This window comes from Pygocentrus nattereri, chromosome 5 (assembly GCF_015220715.1).
Source record: "Pygocentrus nattereri isolate fPygNat1 chromosome 5, fPygNat1.pri, whole genome shotgun sequence".
Lineage (NCBI taxonomy): Eukaryota > Metazoa > Chordata > Actinopteri > Characiformes > Serrasalmidae > Pygocentrus > Pygocentrus nattereri.
This window is the reverse complement of record NC_051215.1, coordinates 38,032,250-38,058,906: the sequence shown is the minus strand read 5'-3', so window position 1 is coordinate 38,058,906 and position 26,657 is coordinate 38,032,250. Positions and strand designations below refer to the sequence as shown.

Sequence of the window (26,657 nt, the reverse complement as noted above, 5' to 3'; positions counted from 1 at the left end):
TGGGGCCAGGAACCATTTGGCTGTAAGCACACGGGAAACGCTGGCTTGACATTATTTTCAGGGCGGCCAGGCCGGCCCTCTGTTAGCGATGTGCTTTTCATCGCTGCCTTCAACTCTCTGATTCAACTGGAGGCAAGGTCACACGCGCAAAGGTCACTGTGTCTCCACGCTTGTGTAAAAATGTACTGCGTAAAGAACTGACTTGTGTGTGTATGTTTTATTTCAATATAAAAATAGAATGAATGTCTTTTTCCATGTTAATTTGATGAAGTACATTTGGCATCTATGTCATGAGAAACCCTTACCTTGTCTTTCCAATCACTGTCCACATGAGGTCTGTCCACCTTAGAGGTTCACTATAAAGGTTTACAGCATCATACCCTATCTCCTACACAGTTCATCATTGGTCAGTTTCTGACTGCAGGACTGTTATTATGGACATTATATAGGTGGTATGATATGATGGTAGTTATGTGCTGGTATCAGGCACAGCAGCATGTTTTTACATGTCAGTGTCACTACTAGGTTGGAAGTAGTCCCTAAAGAACTGTAGGTTGGCCAGTACAAATTGTGCAGGGCAACACATGGACGACGGTCTCCTCCAGCAAGGTGGACCTTGTTTTCAATAAAGTGGCCATTGAACAAGGTCATAATTCCAGTTATCAGTTTTAGGTTTGGTTTAAAACAAATGGTTTCATCATCTTTTGCTTTGAAATGTAGCTAAACCCATTTCTGCAGGCATGCAACCAGGTTTTGCTCAGAGTTGTTTCTTGTTAGCCCGTGTTTTTCTGTCAGGCCCTTTCTTCTTTATATTCAGTCTTACTGCTGCTCTGTGGCCTCCTGTTGCCTCATCTCAGCCACAGCAGCAGCTCTCTCGCTCCCTGCTTTACGGAGCCCTGGCCAGGATTAAGCATTAGCTTGGAGCTGACTGCATAATATTCAACCTTATCAGTCTCTCCGGGGAAGAGGTGGTCCACAGCAAAAATAGTAGTAGTAACGTTACTGCTGACAGATACCGTGTGGTAGTATCATTACTGACAGTGGTAAAGGCAGTCTTGGATGTGTCGTTCTTTTGATTTGGCACCTTTTAAAAAAAACAGACATGTTTGTGAAGACCAAAGACAAGGGATGAAATCCTCTACCTCTCCCCTTCATTTTTCACTTTGTCTTTAAAATTATAAGGAAGTAGGGTCAGAGAGGACGAAAAGCAGAGTAAAGTCAGCCCATGCCTGCTGGACAGTGTGAAATAGAGAGCCATAGGCAGATGGAAAGAGTGAAAGAGAAATGCGGGAGAAAAGGGAGGGAGGGAGAGAGAGAGAGGTAGAGAGAAGGAAAAAAAGAGGAAAGGGGGAGTCAGTCTGAGAGTAAGGGGAAGGTAGAGTGAGTGAAAGGAATAAATAGAGAGCGTGAGAGGAAGAGAGAGATGGAGAGAGGGAGGGAGGGAGATTGTGGGAGGGAAAGAGGCCAGGCTGGTGCAGCCGTGTTGATTGGCTTGTATGAAAACACATGACTGCAGTGGGGAGCCTCTTGCTCAGGGTGAGTGGCTCTGCTGCAGACCAAACCACATTAGATGAAATGAATCCATTCCCCAGCCTGTTAAAGCAGCATGCTCCCCGGGCTCGAGAGAGAGAGAGAGAGAGAGAGAGAAAGAGAGAAACATGGAGAGGGGGGGTTAGAGAGAAGGAGAGAGGGAGGAGGGGGTGAGTGAGTGGCAGGAGGGAATGGGGGAGAGAAGAAAAGGGAGAGGCGGGGGCAGGAGGAGGCCATCGTGCACACACACACACACACACATTAAGTGGAAGAGACTGCTCAGGGGATTATGGCACATTTTGGGGCAGGACAATGGCAAGCAGTAGAGCGCCTTTACCCAGCCCAGCTCCCTGCACACAACAAACGCTGCTTTGTGCTGTGTGTAGAGGCCACTGACCAGGGCTGTGCATCTGCAGCAGCGCATTGATACATACTACGCTGGAGTCAAATCTGCCTCCAGACCAGATATATCTCAAGCCACTACTATAGGATTTCCTGTCTCAACGTTACACACATTCTAAGATTATGTATTTCACCATTTAAGGAATAAAACAATGTACATTTCGGCCATTTTTTACTTTGTAGCACAATTTGAAAAACCTAACTGTGCATTGTGTGAAACTTTCATGATGAATGGACTAATAGATTTGGTCCAAAATGACTTAGAAATAAGATAGTTACATTTACTTTAATTAAAAGTAAAGAATGTTTTTTTTTCCCTTCATCTATAAAGTTACTGTTTTAGAGATTGAAAGTTTTTTTTACATTTTTATAAAAACTTTCAGATTTTGTTTAGTTTTCCGCTTTAAATAATGAAAAGGTTTGAGAAGCGGATGCAGGAGCTCAGTGAGTCGTTTTGTGTGTCAAATCTCAAATCTTTGGGAAATAAAAGAACATAATGAAAGCAGAGTTCGGCAGTAGTTGTTGAGGTATATTTTGATCTTTAATTTGGTCATGAGATTAATCTAGTAAGCAAGGATGGAATTGCAAACATCACACGAACTTCAGCATCTGTGGTCGCTTGGCTTAGCCTGGTGTCGTCTTCTCCCGGCTATTTGTTGCTATACTATACTCATGTGTTTTGCAGAGACCTAAAGCTGGTTTGTCTGATGTCTGAAACTTGATGGAGAGCTCAGAGGATGTTGTAAAATGTACAGCATAACTTAGACAATGTTTTATAAAGACATATCTGCCTAGTGTGTTCAGCCAGCATAGCTCAACAGCTGCATTTGCAGAGCAATCTCATCTATGTTAGGTGCAGTAAATGTAGTATTAGTGCAGGATATCACATACATATCAAGTTTTAAAGTTCAGTAAAGCCTAATGTCTTCCTGTATTTTCCACAAAATATATCAATAAATGAATGACAAGGTTTAAAATTGGGGGCTGTTACCGCCATAACTCGGTTAGCCTTCACTAGGCACAGCACTAGTAGCAGGGGTGCTTGGTCTTGGCTTGTGCCTCTCCAAATCGCCTATGAAAGTGTGGCTGTTTATCCTGCGACCAATCGATAAGAACAGGTGCAGAAACATAGAGCATCAGTTGGTGCTAACAGAACAGACACCCTTATATTTCTCAAAAGAGGAACTAGAAGAAGTGGTCACCAGTTGTAGTCATGGGGTAGCCATGCCCGTTTGTATTCTTAGTAATTTCTCTGCTCTACCACATCCCTGTGAACTGAGGAATGGCTTGTTAATTAGCTGTAAAGTAGGATCAGCTGTGTTAGAGCAGGAAAACACCAAAATATACACAGCAGGGCTACTACAGGATTTACTCAACCAGTTCCTTCAGTGTCGGGCAGGTTCTCAGCATATTAAATAATGGCACTTGGGGAGTGTGGAGCTGTTCATATCTGTTGTGGCAGATCTCTGTGTGAGCTGTAATTATGATCAGTCTTTTAAGCCTGGCCTTTTTCTCCACTGAATGGTATCACAGACCGGTATCAGGCTCTCTCGGTATGCGTCCTCAACCTGCGAGAGCAGCTGATGCTATTCTGAGAATGAGAACTTGAAAAGGTAGTCATTTGTGAGCAGAAATACAGAAGTCACTCATGCGGCATGTGTCTGATTATGAAGAGATAATTTCTCTCTCTCTGTCCTCCACTCCCCCTGGTCCTCTGGTTCACTCCTCTTCTTCTCAGTTTAAGGCAGAGTGGGTTTCCACTCAGTAATTATTTTTTTCCCTGCTTCCTGCCTTTTGTTTTTGCGCTCTGCCGGTATGCATTATTAGTCGGCCCGCTCCTCTGATATGATTAATCTTCCTTCCGCTTCAGAGGGTCGTTTCATGCCCAGATGGGTTTGTTGTGTAATCCCTGAGTATCACCTCCTCTAATTGTGTACAGACTGATGCAATTCATATGGCCATATACTGAGCAGCATGTCAGCGTGTAAGGGCACAGTATCGTGGCAGCTAACTAAAGGGCAAATGCTAGCAAATATTTATAGCACCCACATAGCGAAGCAGGCCGGAAAGAATTTTGGGTCATACCTACTTGTACTACGAAATCTGGTACTGGCTGAATGTCTGACTGTACAACTTTGTGTTTGGAATGACTTCATGGCTAGCTTCTGGTGCTCTCTGAATAACGAGGACAAGGGTTTGTTTTCATTGAGGTACTTGGTGTTATATAACTGGTGTTTTTCCAACCCTCCCTGCCTGAGAGGAGGAGAGAGAGAGAAGAGGGAGAGAGGGAGGAAGAGAGGAGCAAGGGAGGAGCGGACCTGGGCTTTGGGCTCCACTCCACAACCGGCCTGCGTCACTGGACAGGATGCTGGGCAGCCGCTGCAGTGATGTTTTCGTGTCATCCCCTTCCTCCTGACGCGTGCAGCCATGCTTTTGTTCAGCAAACAAAACCCAGGACCATGGGGGAAGAGAGAGAGACAGAGAGAGAGAGAGAGAGAGAGAGAGACAGAGAGAGAATAGCTATCCTTCACCACTTCCTTTCTCTCCTGCCGTCTCTAACTAACTCCCTCTCTCTCTGTTTCTCTCTGTTTTGGCCGCTAGCTGCAGGCGTGAGAGACAGCAGGGTTCAGTGGGAAATAGTTAATCAATAGCCACAAGGTCGGCTGGGCAAGCCGCAGGTTTGAGAGTGTCCTGTCAGTGAGCTGGAGCGGAGGATTTGTAGCGCTTGTAAAGGCTTACAAGAACATGCGGTAGTTCTGCACTGATAGCTGGCCAGCAGTGTAGCAGGGAGACACCTGCTGGCCAATGGCCATCATTGCAACCTTAATGGCCCATTTTTTGAGGAGCTGACCAGATCTCTTTAAGCTTTTAAACGGCAAGGGCCAGTATATTTTCATATATGTTATTGCATATTAATTCTCTCACATACACTGGTTTTATAATAGTTACTGAATAATACGTCTTAAAGGGATGGTTCACCAAAAAATCCAGTATACACAGTTTATACTGAAGCTACAAAGCTTGTATGATAAAACTGTCACCCAGAGGATTTGGCTGAAATAGGCTTTCAATACTTTTCAGGTGCCTTTGTAGCACCAGTACAAAACTAAAGGAGCAAACTTCAGACACAGAAACATGTTTTGGTTGATCGACTGCTGGGGTGAGGAGGAAACTGCGTGCGTTAGTTTTTTCTCTGAACTATTCCTTTAAAGAAATACGTCATTGCTTTCCATCCTTCCATCTTTCCATCCTCTGTCTGATGCATCTTTAGCTTGCAGTTCATTACCATCAACACTACTTTTGACTTTTTTTTGTATTTTGCTAAAAATGAAGAAAACTCATTCATTTGAAACACATTTATAAGTGAAGTCAGTTAAAGGTGCTGAAACACTTCACCATTGTATTGTGTTTTAAATATATTTTGAGTCAACATGTTTTCTTTTGTGAGTATAGGAATTATTGTCCATAATGATCAGTCATGTGCTGCAACAGATAGAGATTAGCTTAAAAATCACTGGGGCATTCCTTTGAGTTTAATAACTTAATAATAAGCCTGCTAGCTGAGGGGTTAAATTGCCATCTTGGCTCCTGCTGCTTTTAGGTTAAGTCAGCTAAATTTACCATTACAAACTGATCCCTGTGAATCCCAGAATAAACCGACAGTTTATTTTTCTTTTGTGTGACCTACTAGACTATTAAAGAGCCAGCAAGTACATGCCTGTCATCCTCTGTTACCATATATGCCAAGCTCTCATTAATGAGCGTGTCAAGGCTGTTTCTTCTTAAGAACCCCCAGTGCAATGTGTTCCAGCACCCAAATCGTGTACACGGCGGCCACCCCTCACCGTGGCTTGCCCAACAGAGGTGTGTGAAGTGAGCTTTATCAGGCTGTGGCAGCGGACAGGCGCGCTTGCCGCATGCTGGGGAAATCTCTGCCTGTTTGGATGGAGGAATTTATAAGAGTGATGGTGATAAATTGGGCAGATGAGGGATGGAGTCCTGCCTCCATTGCTCGTCACCTATTAATCGGGCCACGTGACTGCCCCCAGTGCATGAGTTACGGCAGGACCCAGGGACCCTGGATTTATCCCTTGCTGAATGTAGCTGTAAATCAGCCGGCAAGGCAAAATTGATAACCTTGAATGTAAGGCATGATACCTTTAACACCGTGTAATAGACATGCTGATGGGATGCAGCCACTGCTTCTGAGATGGGAGGCTTTTCTGAGTGTAATTGGTTGCAAACATCCCACACCCCATCTTACTCTAACATGCATTCATCCCAGGTCTTCAGCCTCACACATACACTTTCAGTTCAGTTTAGAACAGCATGACAAAGTTGGGCAAAATGCATGATGCACAAAATAGTGATAATAAAAAAGGGCAAAACAACATAATGTAGCCTAAATAGTGAGAATATTATACCAAAGCTATATGTGTGTACAAATAGGGGTGGCAAAATGTATCACACTGATCTGATGGTGACTGCATCAGTTTTGAAATGTTAGAATCAAAATATTTAGCAAGTATTTTAATAGTGTGATAAAGTTTTCAGACATATAGAATCTGCTATAGGAGTGGGATATTACAGCATATGACAGTATCCTTTCATTGTTGTGATATATTTTATTATTATGACCATATCGTTGATATCAGTCCTTAAAGAACATTTACGACCTGCATGTCATTTCAAAGAGCATAATTACTTGTTTCACTGAATTTAGCGTAGAATAGTATGTTAAATGTTTAATGTGAATAGTAGTCATTGTATTCGTGCTTTAGCAGTTTTTAAATGCGACTCTTCCAGCATATCATTATACACTGACCGGCCACTATATTAGGTACACCTTGCTAGTAAAAGGTTGGACCCCCTTTTGCCTTCAGAACTGCCTTAATTCTTCATGGCATACTTTCAACAAGGTGTTGGAAACATTCCTCAGAGATTTTGGTTGGTCATTTGATTTACTGTTGCCTTTCTGTCATCTCGAACCAGTCTGCCCATTCTCCTCTGACCTCTCACATCAACAAGGCATTTTTGCCCACACAACTGCCGCTCACTGGATATTTTCTCTTATTCAGATTGTTCTCTGTAAACCCTAGAGATGGTTGTGTGTGAAAATCCCAGTAGATCAGCAGTTTCTGAAATACTCAGACCAGCCCGTCTGGCACCAACAACCACACCACGTTCAAAGTCACTTAAATCACCCATTCCCCATTCTGATGCTCAGTTTACAGTTCAGCAAGTTGTCTTGACCACCTCTACATGCCTAAATGCATTGAGTTGTAGCCGGGTAATTGGCTGATTAGCTTTTTGTGTTAACAAGCAACTGAACTGAACCTAATAAAGTGGCTGGTGAGTGTATATTATTTTATATTATTTTATCACCCACCCTAAGCTGGTGTAGTTTCTTTTTTTCTGTGTTCTGAACTTTCATTTGTACTTTCATTGTATCTTTTAAAATAAGCCCAAATCATAGCAAAATAATAGTGTAATGAATCATGGTGATGTTTGAGATTTTATGATGCACTGGGCCGTCCTCTAAACAATTATAAATCCAGTCATTATGAAGACAGGCAGGTAGTGGAGTTGTGTCTTGGTAATACTGGAAGATGTCTATACATTCTAGTTATCATTAGGTTTAGTTATGGCACACTGCAGTGATAATTGTGCGTCAACATCGCAACACTATAGTTTAATGACCAGAAAATGAGTGAGTACTGTAACTGTAGCTTGACAAGTATAAACTGTCTACTTATGTGTCTTAACATCAAATATCTACTGTTAGTGAACAATCGTTTGCTTATTTGTTTTGATGGCACTGGCTGGGCCTGTGCTTCAACGCTGCTGTGGGTTTGGGGTTAAGGATGTGAGGCTAGCGTATCCATGACAGAGCAGCCTGTGGACGGGTAACCGAGGACGACCTAACTCCTGAGCTATGCAAACAGTAAGGTGACTCCACTGCCTTTTAAGCGAGCTAGGATATGCCAGTGCAGATACAGCTTGACTCAATCAGAGCTGATAGGGCGTATGTGCATGTGTGGGTAACCTCAATAAACAGGCTGTCTTTGTCATTTAGATTACTGTTCAAAGATTTGGTTTTCATAGAATGTTTTCAGCCATATCAAACCACTTTGGTTGTAGGTAAATGTATAAATTGATTATAATCTGATTATAAATGAACAGGTTTTAAATAATTAATTAGAAGCTAGGAAAACTATTTGACTTTGGCTTATTTAGCTTTTCATAAGAAATTGTAAATGTGAAGTTTAAATGTGAACTGAACTGTAAAGGACTTTAAAATGGCAACGAAAGCTGTGTAGCATCAACAATAAAAGAGTGGTGATCAAATGTCAAGCTACACAACTAAAATTTGATAAAACAGACATATTTTTATAAAACTAAAATCTGCTCTGTGTGTTTATTGCTTAAAGAGTACACTAAAATATTTAGGATGACAAGTTACTCCAAACTTCTGAATGATGGCATGTAGCTCGCCCCGCTTGTAGCACGCCTGTTTCTGTGAGTAAACTGCCTGTCATATACAGCTCAGGTTCCTGCAGTTACTCCCATCATCGCTGCTCCACAGACATGCTCTGGCCTGGTGAGAGATGGATGGAACGTGCCCAAGTCTTATCCTCAAAAACTAAAGGGGAAAAAAGTCACCTGAACGCTCAGTGTCTTTCAGGGCCTTGTTGAGACAGTGAGGAGTTCAGTGGTCTACTCCGTCTCTCTCCTACTCGCTGACACACTCCTGTCTTTGTCTGTACATTTCTCAGGGAGAAGAACTTTAATGGCTTCCAGGTAGAGAGAAAGAGACAGCAATCAAGATGAACTCGATTCCTTCGATGGACAGGCACATACAGCAGACCAATGACAGACTGGTGTGCATCAAACAGGTGAGCACCAGCTCCTCCCATACGAAATTGTAGGACATTTAAAGTGTGAATAATAGTAATTAAATGTAACTAAGAAAATATATGAGCAACATATTATAAGACATTCTTTATAAGAATGTATTGTATTATGATTATGCAAATGTGATATTTATACATGCTATGAGATCACCAGCTGTAAAAATGCTAACCAAATCAACACTCATGCAATGAACCCTTGGCTGTATTCTGTTATTCTGTCAAAACAACAGAATGCAGCACTTGTCTATACTGCTGTTGCAGCCCTACATAAAGCCCTCATACAAATATAGCCTGAGCAGTGACACATGTGTGCAGTTGGTAGCTGAGCCTTCACGGCTGCTTGGCCTCCACTCTGTTCTGTGGGCTGCCTTAAATGGTGCTGTTAGCCTTCCCATTGGCTGGGCCTGGATCAGGTTGCAGAATGAGGCCAGGGCTCAGATCCTGAGTGCTGCTCTCCTCTTCTCCACCACAGCCCTTTGCACACCATTCCTGCAGTCTAATGCACAACACTTAGACACTCACATCTCAGACAGACATAGAGCACCTGTCAAAAGTTTGGACACACATGATCGAAAGTGTGTTTATCTTAAAGGCATTTTTAACTCTTAGAAACTATAACTCTTAGAAACTGAGAGGTATCACTTCAGCAATGCCATTCAAATGTAATTTTGCATTTACATATTGAAATACACAGGAAGTAGGGGTGTAATGATTCTAAAATTGAAGCTGAAACCGCAATACAAAAGTCCACAGTTGAAGCCTTGACCCCCCCAAACAACCTGCTGTCACCACTGCAGTTTTTCATTTCACAATTAACAGTATAGCACATGCTGTAGTGTTATAGCACATCCCAAAATTATTACTCTGTTTAAAGTTAGAGCAAGTTTTTACCATATTCTTTAGTCTTCTTTTTTTTCAATTCCACACCCACACAAAAACAAAACAAAACAAAAAAAAAAACAAGGCATGAACTAAACCGTGCATCAGAAATCAAGGTCTGAAGTGAACAGTGGATTTGGAGAATCTTTACACCCCTAAAATTAAGGTATGGTTAATTACATTTACCCCAAATTTATATTTTATATTAGCATGGGAGGTTGTTTTTTCACTTTCTGCAAAATAAAACCATATGCACAGCAATAACCTTTCATCAGATTCAGTGTATAATAAAACTTCTGTTCTAATTACATACACAATTTTGACATGAGGTATTCTGATAGCTTCTTTCCCTTGTTTAAGTGAGCTATGAATTCAGCTCGTAGGGTTTGTGGGCTTTTCATAACTACATAACCTCTACATTAGTTTCAAGGTCATTTCTAGTAGTTTCTAAGGTGGATATAAATAGTGAAGTTTATATATATATGAAATTAGTAACATAAAAGTACCATCCCAAGTTTTCAGCTACCAACAAGTCCTCATATGGAGAGCTTCTAAAATTGTGTGCTCATGAAGCTGCTTTGAGAGAATGCCAACTGGGCCTAGGCAATGAGGTAAACTTTCAAGAATCTCTCTGAAGAATTCACACTTAACATACATCCTGGGCAACTTGGAGGCATATTGTGATCTTGTCACTCAAACCATCTTTGTCAGGACGCATATGATCACGTCACATTTATAGTGTAAATGTTTTGATACATCTTCAACAGCGAATGACCTCCTTAATCAACTGCGCCATCACAGTAGAGATGAAAGTAGCTGCGTGGTGCATTTTTAGCCTCTACTACCACTTGTTTATGAGTCACTTCAGCGGTTCATGTGGTCTAAACTTTTATGGAATATGGACTCATGGTATATTTGTCTGATAACAAACTCAGCTAGAGACTGAAGTAGTTAATATGGGTGGAACACTCCTCCTATCACAAAATCCACTCACTGGAGCCTCCATGGAGATGCCAGGTGTGGACAGCCACATGTCTTGCTGCCCACTTACGAACCGGTTCAGTTGAAACAGATGTTAAATGTATTTAGCGGGCCTAAAATATCGTATAATTTTCATTTATTTAGCAAGTTTGTCACTACTTTTTTCATAGAGTGAAAAGGAGCTGAACGTCACTCTGTCTTCAGTGTCATGCCCCTATTATGAACACCGGTGAACAAAGTTTCTGAAAATTTTCTCTGTCATGTCCTTTGATAAACATAAAAGTTTCAAATCCAATATATTTTACAGTGAAAGTAAGTCTGATGTTTAACTTCAGTGCTACTAAAGGAACTTGACAATGATTTTCGAAAAACACTTTGTGTTTCTCATTGAGGAAATCAACATTCCAATTAGAGATACACTGATAGGAGAATCGTGGGCTGATACTGATATCCAGTGTTATTCATATACTAATCTACTGATGCCTATACATAAACATTTATAAAATACAGAGAGGGACTATAACTGTTGGTTTAAATCTATCTGTTAAAATATAGATAGGGACTGAATCAATTTTTTTAACCTTATGGAGAAATACAGTATAAAAATGCAGATATTTTAGCACAGTAGGCCATCTGTCCTTCTGTAGTACAATACATGCATAATCAAATATTTTACTTTGTAATATTATTCAAATCTAAACACTTGTTCTATGCCAATATGTTTTAAAGCCAGTGTCTGTCAATACTAATGTGAAACTGATATAGTCATGCATCCCTAGTTTCTAATATCTACATGACGCTGGCTGTGGAATGACATCATGACTTTAGTGGTCTATTTGTTCTATTTGATAGTTTTGATACCGTCACCTTTAGTACTCGTGTAGAAAAAAGTAAAAATAAGGACATTCTTCTGAGCAGATGTGATCAAACTTTTGACTGGTAGTGTACATGCAGACACACATTTATGATGTATGAGTTAATGCACTGCTGTAAAAGTTGATTCAGTGCTGAGGATCAGATATACATACATACTGTAGTCACATACAGTAAGCACACAGGTAATCATGACCCAGGGCTACATTTTGTGATTACACTACTCACTAATTGCTTGATGGTGTTTATGAGTGTGGGTGTGATGTGCCTCTTGACAGCTTTGTGGAAGTGTAGTACATGACTGTGTATACAGTTCAAGAATTTTTGATATTTCATTCCCATGTATTTCTTCTTTCGCGTTTGCTGTCCCCACTTCAATTAGAGAAGTGTACAACAGTCACAAATCCCAATTGAAACGTCTACCGTGCTTAATTCATAACAAATGACGTTACTAGCTTTATTATGCATGCCAGATTGTGGCTGATTAACCCTAAAGACAAAACGCAATCGATTGAAGCTCATTAATCAAATTGAAACGGCACATTCGGGGTGTGGTGAGGCTGCAGTATATTGGGTGTGACAGTTGCTCCAGTCAGTACAGGTTAGTGATTGTCAGCGTGTGTGCATTTGCATGCGTCCCGGTGCAGTGCGCTGTTTTGATTTGGGGGTGCTGGCTTGGGGCCAGGTTCTGTGCTGTTTTTTTTTTTTTTTTCTTTGGAGCAGGTACTGCCTGATCCTGTCTGCTGGTAAACAAGGGCACCTTATCTCTCCAGGGCTGTCTTTGAAGCCCGGCTTCCTGGGAGGCTGATACTCTGTGAATCTGATGGGGACTTTCTGCTGGCTTTCTTTTCTCTCTCTTTAGTGTGTGACTTGCTGTCTCGCTCTTCTCCATCTCTTTTTGTTCAAAGTCAGCTTTGTGGCATCTAGCCATAAATTAAATAGCAAATTTGTTGAATCGCAGTTTCAGAGAGGCACACACTTTAAAGAATATGATACAGGGAAAAATGCTACGCCTGAGTGTTTAGTAATATATATTAAAGGAAGAGCAAGAGTGTCAATGCCGAAAGTAATTTCCTTTAAACAGAAGAGACTGTAGACATGTATAAACATAATACACAGAGCTCTGAATGCAGTGAATGAATGCGATAAAGCAGCAAATTTAAAACCACTAAATGGTTTGCCTTTATGTGCATTGTTTAAAAACAATACAGTTAAAACCTCTATTTTGACATTCAATTAGGTGGAACAGCTGGATTTACAAAATGAAGTCTCTCAAGGGTATTTTCTCGAGAATCAGTGGAAATAAGCTGTAAATTTGATATAAACAAAATGGCTCTACAAATTCTTTGTTAGGGCTTTAGTAAACTAATCAGATGCAGCTTAGCATGTGCTGTTAGCATGCATCTGTCAGTATAATGCAGTGTGAAGGGGAAAGATTCTCTTTTCTTCATTTTGAACTGGATCTCTTTCTACACATGCATGCCATTGTTGTCATCTGACTTTCATTTATGTAGGCCTTCCATCTGCATTCCTGCACTTCCTCAGCACAGGCCTCCTAGTCTGCGGGAAAAGCCACACGCCCAGCAGAGAGCAAAGGAAAGCTGTCAGTCACACTAAATGAGATATATTCTTCTATTGACTGACATCACTATCAAACCTACAGCCTTACAGCTTTATACTTACAATTGCATTTACTCATTAGCAGACAGACTATTGGTCATCTAGGCATCTAATATTCATGAACTTTGGTATCTTGTCATTGGTTGATACAGATATAATCTACTACAAATATCTGTCTGGACAGAAAGTGCAGTGTTTTTTTTTTGCTAAACTGTATGTACGTTTAACTGCCCATAGTAAAAGAAAATGCAGAGTTCTAGGCTAACTGTGTTATAACTCTGTGTTATAATCTTTGACCATCTTCTCTTCTCCATCGTCTCCACACCAGCATGTTGTCTGAATATGGGCATGGCACATGACGGAACGCACTGTGCCACTTTTAAATGATTGTCTGGTGAAGTTTGCTTCTTATTTGCATAAAGTTGTGAAATTCTCATCTTTTTGTCACTCTTTTCTTTTACTTTGCTCCACAGTCCCTCCCACAATCCTTTGCATACAACTGCTGTCTCTCCATAGAAATCAATTGAACACAGAATGAAAATTACTCTTCTGTAATATAAAACATTACATTCAGAACGCAGTAGTCCAAGTATGTGGACGAACACTTCAGTTCCTCACTTTTATAACAATGTAAGTCCTATATGAGTTTCATAGTACTAGTTAGTCACTAAATAATTAATCACTAATTAATCCAAAGGGTAATAGCCAAACATTAAGCCAATAATGAGAAGGTAAAACCGAATGAAATAATGAACAGATAAGCTGTGTGCTACTGTACAGAAAAAGTAGTCTTTAGACCACAGCAGAAGTAACAAGAGACATTGTTTAGACCTTAAATAAGGGTCAACAAAGCTAAAGCAGTAAAACCTTTTCCTACAGTGTGTTTATTTGAGTTTACAAGCCCAAGGTCTGTGGCTTCCCACTGAACTGCATAGAGCAAAACTCCATTCTCCTGTTCAGTTGCCTTTATACTACTCTTATTGTTCACAGCACTTCCCCTGGAGCACTTGAAAATTGGTATCTCGGATGATCAGAACAATTAATTTGGCTCGTTCCCCTTCAAGACCATGAGAAGGAATTTCAGTGATTGAAAATAATTAGGGAAACATGGCAGAGCAACTCAATTTTAATTAGAAAGCCTTTTTTATGTTCTGGAGCAAGACTGAATTGCTATTTGCATGCAATGGGAATACAAATGTGTAGAGCTGTTGAGCTCTGCTGCTGAAAGAGGCAGATGTGCATGGTTCACATGCTGAACTGATGAGATGAACAGCTTATGTGGGAGGTTCCCGGATGGAGCAGGTGACAATAGAAATCTCTCTTTAGATTAGATACACACCTGAATTCTACACCCATGCTGTGTTTGGCCATTTGTCTTACTAGTGTGGTAGATGTTTCTTTCTGGGCTTGCTGTATTGGTCCATAGTTAAAAAGGACGGACCACAGAATGTATTTTTGATAGGTGCGGCCAGGCACCAGTGCCCCCTGGTTATCATTTTCTGACAGTTTGTTCTTTTGTTTCATATCATTTACTCACTGTAGCCTACATTGTCCTCAAAATGATACAATGCTTTTGATCTGCTCTCAAGTCCTATGGCATTATTAAGCCCATTAGTCACAGCTTGGTTATGACATTGAGTGTGATTGGTTAAAGTCAAACCTTTCATAATGAAGCAGAACTCAAACATTATTGTATTTCCTTAATTTGGCATAGGTATATACAGTTTGGCTAGTGATAATTATTTGGCTCAGGGAAAAAAAAACAAAGAAACAGGAAGAAGCCACCCTCTCTGCAGTCCATGTTTAAAGTCTGTTTGTAGCACCAGAAGAGCAGCATGAGGTGCTGTACATCAGGAGTGACAAATGGCGGAGTGGAGTGGTGCCCTGCGGTGGACAGGTCGTGTTTGGACAGTGTCAACAAGGCAGGAGGAAAGGTGGAGGTTTGGCCAGAGCTTTCGGAACACCTGTGCTGTAGCCATGCCAACCACACTACCTCACTGACCCACAGCACAGTGTGACCGTCATCACATCAGCTAGCCTGTGGCACTCACATTGCAATTACCAGCCATCATCTCTCTGTTTAGAGAAGTCATGTCAGGGTGTTTTTATTTGGTAGCTTGCATCTTACTTTATATAAATAAATGCTCATATTTTTAAAAATGTAATCATAATGCATTTTCCTTTCATAGTATGACACATTTCTGAGTAAAACACAGTGTCAGCAAGGGTCTCTGAGCTAGCTGAGGGAGGGTCTGAGGATCTCTGAGTCAGCTGATGATTGGTGGGGGTGGTGGGAGTAGGAGTTTTAACATGATATTATTGGTTATTATTTTTTCCTGCTTGCTGGTGCACAGTGACATCATCAAAAATCTGATGTTTCATTAAAAAACTAGTCATTACATGAAGGATAACAGGAAAACAAGACTTGTTTTTTTAAAGTGTTATAGTATAATGCTTAAAGGGAGTTCTACATATTCTTGTTTTACATTTCTGCATAATTAAACCATTAATATGTAATCAAAGCTGTTCAGAATGATTTTATGTGAAATGCACCGTTATGAAGAAACTTTCCAAGCCTGAATCCAGCAGTGGGAACCAGATGTGCAGAGTATGTAATGCTCTCAAAAACTTACTTCACAGAGAGGTATTACATGAAATAGTTACAAACTCATTGCTAGATAACCAAGACATTGTTTTTTTTTGTAGATTTGTAATCAGCTTTTGGTCTAGAACATATTTACTCAACTACATCAATAGCAGAAAGGTACATGCAGTGCATTGTAAGGGAAACTGTAAGAAAACTGAAATAATTTTTTTTCAGTATTACATAGAAAACTCAGACACATGTCAGTACACTGGTCATTGTGGAAGCTAAATAAAATAGACATTGTGACCCCTGGCTCCTGTCAACACCCCTGTAAATTGAATTTGAGTCAGAAATGTTCTCTGTAATGCACCATTTTCACATCAAACTCTCTGAATTATTCTGTTTACATCTCAACGACTGAATTATGCAGAAATTAAGGCAGAATTCCCATCTAATACAGTCAGATATGAACTAATGATAATAATTCATGTTCAGTTTAATGTGAGGAAACATTTTGTATGCTATTAATTGTTGCTTTAGCAGCCACCTCCTTAATAGACTTCTCTCTCTCTCTCTCTCTCTCTCTCTCTCTCTCTCACATTCAAGCTTGTTCTGCTGCACTTGCATTGCGGTTATAACCTTCCTCTCTTTTTTAAGAAAAGGCCGTGTTAAGTTGCTTTTCTTACTGTTTGGAAGCCAGCAAATATTTATTGTGCATGTTTTTTTTTAGTTTGTTTATTTGTGGAAAGGAATACATTGTATACCATCTGTTGTAGCATTAAAATCTTATCTCCTTAAAAGATTTTGCTCGCTCTCTCTCTCTCCTGCCCTACGATCAGTACCCTCCTCACTCACTACAGCATGCTCACTCATTACACTACACATCCACTCAGTCAACGACTTACTCACCAATTTCTTCTCCACCAGCTTTGTGGCAGGAGGAGAATTTTCACAGCCTACATAGCTCTTATGCTGGGCAGGATTTACTCAGCAGGGCTCTGTGGCAGTGCACACTAGCTGTTTGTCACATGAGCTCTTTGTCAATGGACACCAAAGCCACTTATTCAAATGGTGACCTCTGCCGCCCCCCAGAGACAATGCTGCTTCCTCGCTGCAAAAGCAGAGAAGAGGAGGCACCCGTCACTGAGCAGAATGGAAGTTTTCAGAGTGTCTGCGGCCTCCCCACAGTGGTCGAACAGCAGCCGAGACGTTTCCATACAAGAAATCTGGAGAGGTTGCGCAGCTCGTTCGTTTGTTTAAATTTCTCATCATGTCTTGGGAGCTGCAAGCTAGAATGGGTGGGGGTGCTGAGAAAAGGATAAACAATTTCAGGGCTCAATAAAAATGGGAGAAAAAGAGAGTAAGCCTCTCTTCATTCTGTTCCGCCACAAAGCCTTTCCTCTTGCGCGCGCCTTGTTTGCCAGCCTGTTTGGCTATTCCTTTCAGTGTTGCGGATCTATTACATCTTAGAGGACAAAAAGATGATGAGGAGGGTGGATTAGGACATGCTGGGGTGGCTTGAGGAGGCCTTGAAGAACGCTGAGCTCTTTGTTAAAGGGGTGCGGAGAGGGGTATCTGTCCCAGAATGCACAGCTGTGCTCCAGCCAGGAGGCCACGGGTTTTAGTGACCGGATCTTCGCAAGGTCGTGCAGATGCAGAAGAAGCAAAGCAGAGACAAAGGATGGCAGACTAAGGCTTAATATGATAGAGACTCCTCACTTAAAATACCGTTCATCACAAATAAATCTCATGTTTCTGGGAAGGTCAAATTCAGCAGGAAATACACAGTGATCAGGGATGAATCGATAGAAAGAAGTTAAATTCTGCTGTAATCCTAGTATCTCTTTTGAGGTAAGGGCCTAGATACACTAAGCTCTTTGTGTTCCCATAAGATGATTTGGCTTCAGTTCAGAGCAAGATCTCATTGGCATCTCATACCTGAACAGATGTGCAGAGACCAAGTTTTAACACTGTGTTGTAAGATGGTTGCCTGTCAGCATTCAGTGAAATATATCAGCAGCTGAATACTTTGCTGAACATAAATCTGTGGTGAGAATAAATCAGCAAGAAAACCTCAAAACATCTGAATCAGTCGCTATATTACTGTAACTGTCTTTAACTGTAGATCTAAATGTTGTAAAAAAGTTCTCCTTACCCCAACTGTAGTCAACCCACCAAGACATTTTGTTGCCTGAAGTTTCCTTCTTTAATTTTGCAGTGGAGTTATGATAGGAAGTCAATTGTAAAAGAGTTGATTCTTCAATGCTGACATGTCTGGGAGTTCAGGTTGACTCAGCCAATGACCGTGAGAGTCTAAATATGTGGAATCGACTCTGTGGAAGCTGTGCTTCTTGATTGTGGTTAACTTGAATGACATTCTGACGGAGGCGTAATGCAGGAAGGAGTTTGAGTAGTGCAAGTTTATTTAATATCCAAGCTTTGTGCCATGCCAGTGCTGCACATCAGCCACTTCAAGCACAAACTGCATGTGTGTATATATATTCCCTTATATAAGCAAATATGTCCATTTTTCTGTTGGAAGTTCCCCATATCCTATAGCCTGTTTACATTGTTCTCATGCAGTCTCCTTTTAGCACTGCCTCATTGTCATTGCGAGAAAACCATTTAACATACTACCTGATCATTTATTTACAGGTGAGAATGTGTTCTATAATGTAGCCTAGATTCCATCTGGGGCACATCCAGGTTCCGGTGGAATATGTACATTCTAATGCTTTGTGGGTTTTTCATCCTGTCACTATGATCTGTAACAACTCAGAAACTGGTTGAACTACATTTAAGAGGATTTTATCTCTGATATATCCCTTTATCAATTGCTCTGGTACTGTCTTGATCAAAATTAAGCTATGTCAAGGAGTCAATTCTGTTGATTCCAGCATCAGGAGTCGAGAAAACCTGGAATCATGCATTACTACTGTGGGGCTAATGTCATTCACAAGTAATGGAAGCTAATACGCCATCATTTAACTTTAAATTAAAGTTAAACTTGCTTTCTTTTTCCCCTCCCGCAGCACTTACAGAACCCGGCCAATTTCCAGACAGCGGCCACGGAGCTGCTGGACTGGTGTGGTGACCCACGAGCCTTCCAGAGGCCCTTTGAGCAGAGTCTGATGGGATGTCTGACGGTAAGACAGCAGCTGCTCCTCTTCTGTCCCCCTGTCAGGGCCAACGACTGAGGTTAAAGCAAAAGTCACGCTTCACATAGCCTTCTGCTCATTTCTCTCCCTCTCATCTCTGTCCACTGTCTCACTCTCTCTCTCTCTCTCTCTCTCTCTCTCTCTCTTGCTCTCTCTGACTGTCCTCTCTCTCTAACTCCCCATTGCCCTTTTTACTTTTCTCTGTTTCTCAGTGTCTGTTTCTCTGTCTTTGTCTCACCCTGCCCCCTCTCACACACACACACCCACACACACATACACACACACTCCATTTCTCTCCATTCTGTCCCTCTCCCCTTTGCTCTGATAAGACACTGGTACTTAAGCACAGGTCAGGCAGAAGCAGTCACCCCTCCCAGCCTCTGCTACAGCTCCTCATCGATTATGGCAGGAGGCCAGTGACCGGCACCTCCAGCCTTGTACTGGCCTCAAAGAGTGGCCGTTTTGGGTGGCTGTAAGGCCATCCTCTCTATTGATTTTCACCACAGAACCTGTGAGCAATCTCAATTATTCACATAATGATTTACTGAAAAACATTGGAAAATTAATGCCTTATCAACAGCTGTTCACTGATTGAACAGAGGCTTTTTTGTTTCTTTTTTTCTGTCTTTCTTTTTTTTCTAAGAGCAGCTGGAGGAAATACCCTAGATGAATCTTCAGCTTATGGCGAGAGATTACGGGACTTAATGGCAAACTGAAGGAGCATTGAGTAAACGACAAAATAATCATTATACTTTAAATAAGGCCTTAAACCCCTTAAAGCCCCGATTAAACCCCTCAAGAATTCAGCCACTCTTTGAACCCTCTTATAGCCTTTTGCCATTTAATTAATTACTGTAAATGCTGATATCAAGAGTTCACATACAGAGCAAATTCCATCTCTGATCTCTTTCCCAATGCCTATTTTGATATTTGCTTACAAGCAGAAAAATTCAAAGACAGGAACTTAGAAGCAGGATTTTTGTGCATAGTTGTAGTGAGTCCACCATGTGTCATCAAAGGAGCGCACAATGAAGATGACGAGCGAGATTGTAAATGAGTGTCAAAGCAAGTGTGAACTTGAAGTAGAGGATGAAGATTGCTGTGGCTTTGATCTGCTGACAAGACCACCCATAGCACAGCGGTCAAGGATTCTGTCAAATTTTAACTCTGTGCTATAGCAGTACTTTCCATATTCTGGGTATGTATGGCCATATTTATATCCAAAACAACCAGTGAAAGTACACAAACCTTCTGAGTTACATGTGTTACACAAGTTTTAATGTTTATTGTTGATAATGGTACAATAGTGGTAAATATGGAAAAATATGTGATTTTATTGTTAATATTGTGCTCTACAAAGCCATGGATGTCCCTTCCACATTTTTGGCCAGAATTTGAACTGAAATCTATCACAAAACAATGTCTCTGGCACCAGGCAGGGTATTTGTAACCCATCCATCCATCCATCCATCCATCCATCCATCCATTTTCTAAGCCGCTTCTCCGTCAGGGTCACGGGGGGTATTTGTAACCATGTCCTGTAATAGCTTTTTGTAAGATACCTATTAGAGACATTAAACACTTTGAATATCTAGCTCCTTTCACCACCATTGTGAACAATTCTGACCCAGTACATTTCTTTAGAATGGAGCCTTTCACTTCAAACCACTCTGAATAGCTTAGTTTATTATTCAGAAATCTTGAAAAATGAGGAGAATTCCTTTTAAAGTTTCATTTGCTCCTTATCCCAAATGGCATTGTTTAATACTGAATATCTACCGCTGCAGCATCTGAAAAATATAAATAAATATAATTTTGCGTTTTTGAATTGTAGATAATACAAGCATACTTCACATATTTTAGAGCAAATAATTCCAAGCAGCCTATTCTGTGCTGCCCATTATTTGCCACATTAAAGTTACATTAATATATAGTGTGCCCCAATGTAAAGTAATATGCTAAGTTTTTAAAACTTGTTCAAATAACCATTATATGATTTGTCTAACATGTACAAACTATAGCTTTCTCAGCTTTGAATGGGCTGTTGCTCTTACCACTAAGTGTATAATAAAAAAGCAGGTCTTGCAGTAAAGACACTCAGCACTGCAGCTATAAGGAGTGGTTGTAGAGCTGTTTTAATTTTCCACTTTTAAACAGCTCCACACTGCAGACGCATAAACTTCTTGTTAACTTTGCTTCACAGCTGCAAGTGGATAATGAACGTTTATGTCATCTTTGCAGTGGCATAAATAGACCTAAACTAAGAAAAAGAGCCTTAACAAAGGACAGGAATTTGATCATGCTTGATATAACTCATACTGATTCATTGAAACAGTCCAACAATCCAATTCTGATCTGTCAGACTACATCAGGACATCCTTAGCATGGTATATTGTGTATTGGGTGTTTCTTTGGGTTCAGCCCCCATAGTGAATTGGAGCATTAATGACCAATCCCATGCCCCTCCCCCATGGCCCTCAGCACTGGTCAGGGTGATGGGGAGATGAAAGCGAGGAGCTGATAAGAACGTTGGCTGACAGATGCGGACGTATCTTACACACCAGGCCCCAGGGGCAGCAGGTAGCTCTCTGTCGCCTCCTCCCCAGCATGCGCAGACGCACCTCAATTGTCTTCCAACCTCACACGCTCAGCACTCTGCCAAATGATAAATGACATATCCAGCCTGTCAGTAGCTTTACCAACGACAGCTATCTGGAAGTGCACTGTTTCACAGTCTTTTCCTGTCAACCCGTGCATATCTGCAGCGCTATGAGCCGAAAGATTGGTCGTGTTTTCGCTCTCGGTGTCTTAAAGGGAATATATTGGATATTTTCTTTGTGGCTCTGTCTTCCTCTGCCGAGCTGTTTGTGCTATTGTAGAGTTGCCCTTACCGTCTAGCTACATGGCAAAACTGTAAACTAGGATTTGCTTGGTTCAGTGACCTGAAATTTTGCTGTGGAATCACATAATATTTTGGGCCAGCATTCTGAGAAAAGAGATTATGAGGAAAAGGCTTATGAGAGGGAACATTTCTAAAGCCCATTTGAATCTATGCTAGCCTGTGTGGCACCGTGCCTGGTTCATACACTTGGCAGATGCAGTTGCAGAAGGGAAATTAAAGTTTGGCAGGAACTCTGCATTTCTGCTTGTCCAAAACCCTGCAAACTGCAGGATAAAAAATGTCTCTGGGTTTTCATTATAAGAGATGCTACTCATCCTGTTAAGCCATCAGTGAATTATTTGATTATTAAACCGTGAATTAAAAGCTGTCTATGCAGGTCAGATTGTCACTTTTACTGCAGTATATTTTTTCTCTAGCACTGGTAGTGGTTTCTTTTGCAACACTGACATAAATGAATATTAAATAAATATTCAGCAAATATTAAAGAGTTCGTCTGAGAAAAATATAGTTAAGAAGATTTACTCCACCATGTTGCATACGCTGTGGTTTATAATCTACTTTATGTTATCTGTAGTCTAAATCTTCTTGCTGTTCCACAAGTATTGTGTTTTCAGTCTTTACAGTGATTTGATTTGATGCATGATCAATGTAGATAAAAGTCACCAGCCCTAAGTCTTGCTTTCGTTGGGAATGTCAAACAAACAGCAATATTTGTTTTATAAAGAAAGCTGTAACAGTCATAGTCCAATGTCGTGCACTGGAGCAGTCAATGATAGATGTGTCTTTTTTAACATTCTTGTAAGAAAACCGTCTTTGACCGAACCCTGTTGTGGAGGCGGATGTGTTCTCCATGCTCTGCCTTTCATATTGCACTCTAACTTTTGGGCTTATTTCCAAGCTTTTTTTTTTGTGCTGTAGATCAAGGCCTGTTCTGAAAGAGGATTGAATTTGGAGTTCAGTGGGCCAAGTCTAGGCTCAGGTCTCTGCAGAACAGAACATTCAGAGAACAAACAGTCTCCGTCTGTGCAACAGTCTCCCAAATCTCCAGGGAAAATCCATCAGTCCTGCCGTGCGAATACCAACACAGCCTTAACACTGTACCACATCAGTGGAGGTGGCTGTTTTCTTTTAGAATGCATTATTCATGCATGTGGATAAATATTTCATATGATTGCATTAGAATGAGGAAATTGCTCCACTATGAGTAGTTTGTAGAGAGATATTTTGTGTATGAGGAAGAGAGGAGCAGTGCAGTGGGTGTGGTGCTTAGTACATTGCCGGTTCAGGCTGCTCTCATGGGGATCTGGAGTAGAATTTCAAGGAAGCTTAATTGCACATATCTTATGTAGACCCTGAAAAATTCAGAAGGCCTGGTGCTAAGCAGTGAGTTTAGAGGAGTTCACTACAGTGTCCTCTCCAACAGCTCGGCTGTATATGTCTGAGTGCATAGTTCTGTCATGGAAGAGGTTTTTCTTCTCACACGTCTGTATGTCCAGGTGGACACAGAAGCTGTGTCTTAAAATCAAGTGCTTCCACAGTTTAGTAACCAGTTTTAGTGCAAGTAGTGTGTTCACGCTAGGCATGAGGATGTTTCATACGGTTAGTACCTGGATGATGTAATAGAACCAGAAGAAAATGAAGTGTGGAGAATTGCACTCAATTGTGTCTCACTTTGAGCAGTCTGTTCATACAGTGTATGTACGCTGTATGTACTTCACAGCCTAGTGCCTGGGTTTTTTTCAGGGCAATATAAACTAAAGTCCCACATGTGATTATATTGCACCTGCATTTTAAAATGGAAATAAAAAATCATCCTAACTCATGATTTGCACACAGGAACAGTAACGAACAGAGTAACATTAATAAGCTATTTCTGGCACTTATGTAATTTATGTTATGTTGAGCTGGTTGATGATTGACGTGTTTAGATTTGGAAAACCATAGTCAGTGTATTCATGTAATCCTATGTTGTGCACTGCTTTAATGCTTAAACCAAGACGTGTTCATACGCTACCAATTCCTAAATCGATCTAAAGATGCCAATGTAGAAGTCAATACATGTATTCTCATAAATTCAGAAGCATCTTCCATTTTCATGATAAATGCCTGGATTCAGTGCTAAAAACTGGTATGCCTAAGAGTATGTTCTTGGTGGCTTGGGAGCAAGCAATGCATAGCGAACAGCTCACAGTTATAGTTATTGGTTAAACTGAAATTTTGACTGATTATGTCAAAATTAAATTTTCAGTATCTCAAACATTCGGTGAGTGCATTTTCAGTTGTGTTTCAATTTATTTATTCATAAGATCAGATTATTGAAAGAAAGCTTAAGCAGTCACTTTGGGTGGACCAGTGATAAAATTATAAAGTCATAGCACTGCCACTGTTTCACAGTCTTGCGTGGAACATGTGCCATTTTCAAAATTACAGCTACAGTGGCCTCTAATGACTCCTTCACTTCCACTGTGTGTGCTGAGTGCAAGTTGCCTCAAACTGAGTTCTTTCTTAGGGTATTAGCCACTTTTAGTAGTGTGCTTACACTGGAATATGCAGGATGTAGTGTACGTACAGTAATTAATTTTTCATTCATTCATTTATGCATTTATTTAGTTAGTCATTTATTTTTTGCATTACTGCAATATAAAAGTAATTTTGGGGGAACTGTAGGCTTTTTGTGTGGTGTGGCATATTGTTTTTTTTGTTTGATCACATTCCATTCTGTTGCTGTCTGCGCTTCTTTTTTTTGGGCAGGGATCACAGGGCAAAGCTGGGCCTCTGAAGCACTCTCAAAGTGTTTGTATCATTCAGTATTTATACACAATAACTTAGAGAATAAAACAATCAAACAGACTGTGGGAGGTTAAAATTTTTCATAAATGAAACCAGCTTAGTTGCTGTGGGTTTTATTTGAAATGATAAAATGCAGTTGCCATATGCAGTTGGACACAGTTTTTGCAGGCAAATTAATGGTTTTATCACTAAAGAAATGTTCATATACCTTTCTGCATTCTTAAAACATTTATGCATATATGGCTGTTTTGGTTTTCATGCCTGGATAATGAATATGACTGTGTCAGAAACTTTACACCCAGTGGCAACAGCAGTTGTATTTAACAGGAGGGGAGGAACCAAAACAAAATTTCAAAATCACTGACACACCAAGTAAGACTGACAACACAAATTAGGAAGGAAAACTTTAGACCTAACAGTTTATATTTCAAAATGAGTGGTTATTTGTGTGGAAGCCGTTCAGATGTGATTCAGTGATGTGAGGTTCCATGCAGTGCACAAAATGTTTTCCATTTAAGGTTACTACTGTATAAAAATCCAGGCACTGCATGCAAAGTGCATGAAATATGAATACAGTACAGAGTGCCTGAATTGAGGCACTGGGAGAGACTCACACACACAAGCACCCTTATAAAAACAGTTCTAACACTCTCCTGTGTCCTTACAGGTGGTGAGTCGTGTTGCGGCACAACAGGGTTTTGACCTGGATCTGGGCTACCGGCTCCTGGCTGTGTGTGCAGCCAATCGTGACAAGTTCACTCCAAAGTCAGCAGGTGAGTCCCCTCCTGCTCTTACTCTCTTGCTACATCGCCCTCTCCCTCCATCCTTCGCAGCGCAACAGGAGCAGCACTCCTACTGCAATGTATCCTTCCTTTAACCCTTAGAAGGCTGGCGTTGGTGTTGCCTGCACTATTTAAAGTAATAACATAATTCAGCTAATTATATAGTCGGGTACAGAATTAGATTTACATTTAATTTACATTCTGTATCAACAGGTCATTTTTTCCATGTAAGGAAAATATATCAAATTTCTCAGTATTTAATTTGTTCACTCTTTACTCTTGTGTACCCTACTACCACTTTAACATCTTAACACCAATGAGTTACAGCTGTGTCCTCCCAACAAAAGCTGTTCCCGGAAGTCGCTGACATTATGTTCCTCTTTGAAGAGGTGTAAACGTTCACACAAGCAACTGCCTAAACAAACCTTAGCTGCCCCGCAGATTTCTTTTTCATGTGTTTTTTTTTATGTATCTAGGAGATAAAGAAATATTTCTACAAAGACACACTTGCATAAGAAAGGGGACTGGGGTTTAAAAAACGTTGAAAGATAGAGAGAAAGTGGCACTCCAGCAGCTGTCTAGATGTTATCACAAGCATGAACAATATTGATACCCAAAATAAAATTACTAAAACTTTTCCTTTTTTTGTATATACAAACAATGACACCTGGTTGAATAATTAAACATGATGCAGAGTAATTCAATGGATGCTAAATTTACTTTTAATGATATTTCCAAGTTTAAGTGACTGGATTACTGCAACACAATAAAAATTAAGGATAATGTTTTATTTTCCAGCTTTTATTGTCTGTATACTGTTGTTGGACTACATATTTTAAAGTTTTAAAAACATAGTTAAAGCATGTTGTATATTTACTTTAAAAAATGGTATTTTATAATTCTGTCTGCAATGCACTGACGGCCAGTGAGATTTGCCATTTTATTTGCGCCACATTTTATTGTTTGGTTCACTGCCTTGGAGTTTAAATAGACAATTAAACTTCAACAGTTAAAAGTAATACACTACTGTGACAGTAATGAACCCAATTTTTGTTACGGTAAAAGACAAAATAATGATAAATATCTGTAATGAGGAACAGATATGTGGACACATCATGGTAAAAATGCAATTAAAAAATTAAGAATTAGAGCACCATATAGAGCTTCAACAGAGTTTTGTTTATTTGCACAATGAGAAAAAATAGCTGTTTCCTGAGAATGACCTTCATAGACCATCAA

At 40.4% G+C, this 26,657-nt stretch overlaps 1 protein-coding gene across 7 annotated transcripts in view; it reads left to right on the top strand.

The window, feature by feature from the left end:
* zmiz1a (zinc finger, MIZ-type containing 1a) overlaps window positions 1-26,657 on the top strand; it is a 149,640-nt gene that overhangs the window by 82,591 nt on the left and 40,392 nt on the right. For all 7 annotated transcript variants that reach the window (XM_037538591.1, XM_017723688.2, XM_037538593.1 and 4 more), the window contains 3 exons: window positions 8,709-8,828; window positions 18,819-18,932; window positions 25,304-25,409. In XM_037538591.1, the coding sequence (XP_037394488.1) occupies window positions 8,760-8,828; window positions 18,819-18,932; window positions 25,304-25,409 (289 nt within the window). In that variant the 5' untranslated portion in view covers window positions 8,709-8,759. The remainder of the gene's footprint in view (window positions 1-8,708; window positions 8,829-18,818; window positions 18,933-25,303; window positions 25,410-26,657) is intronic.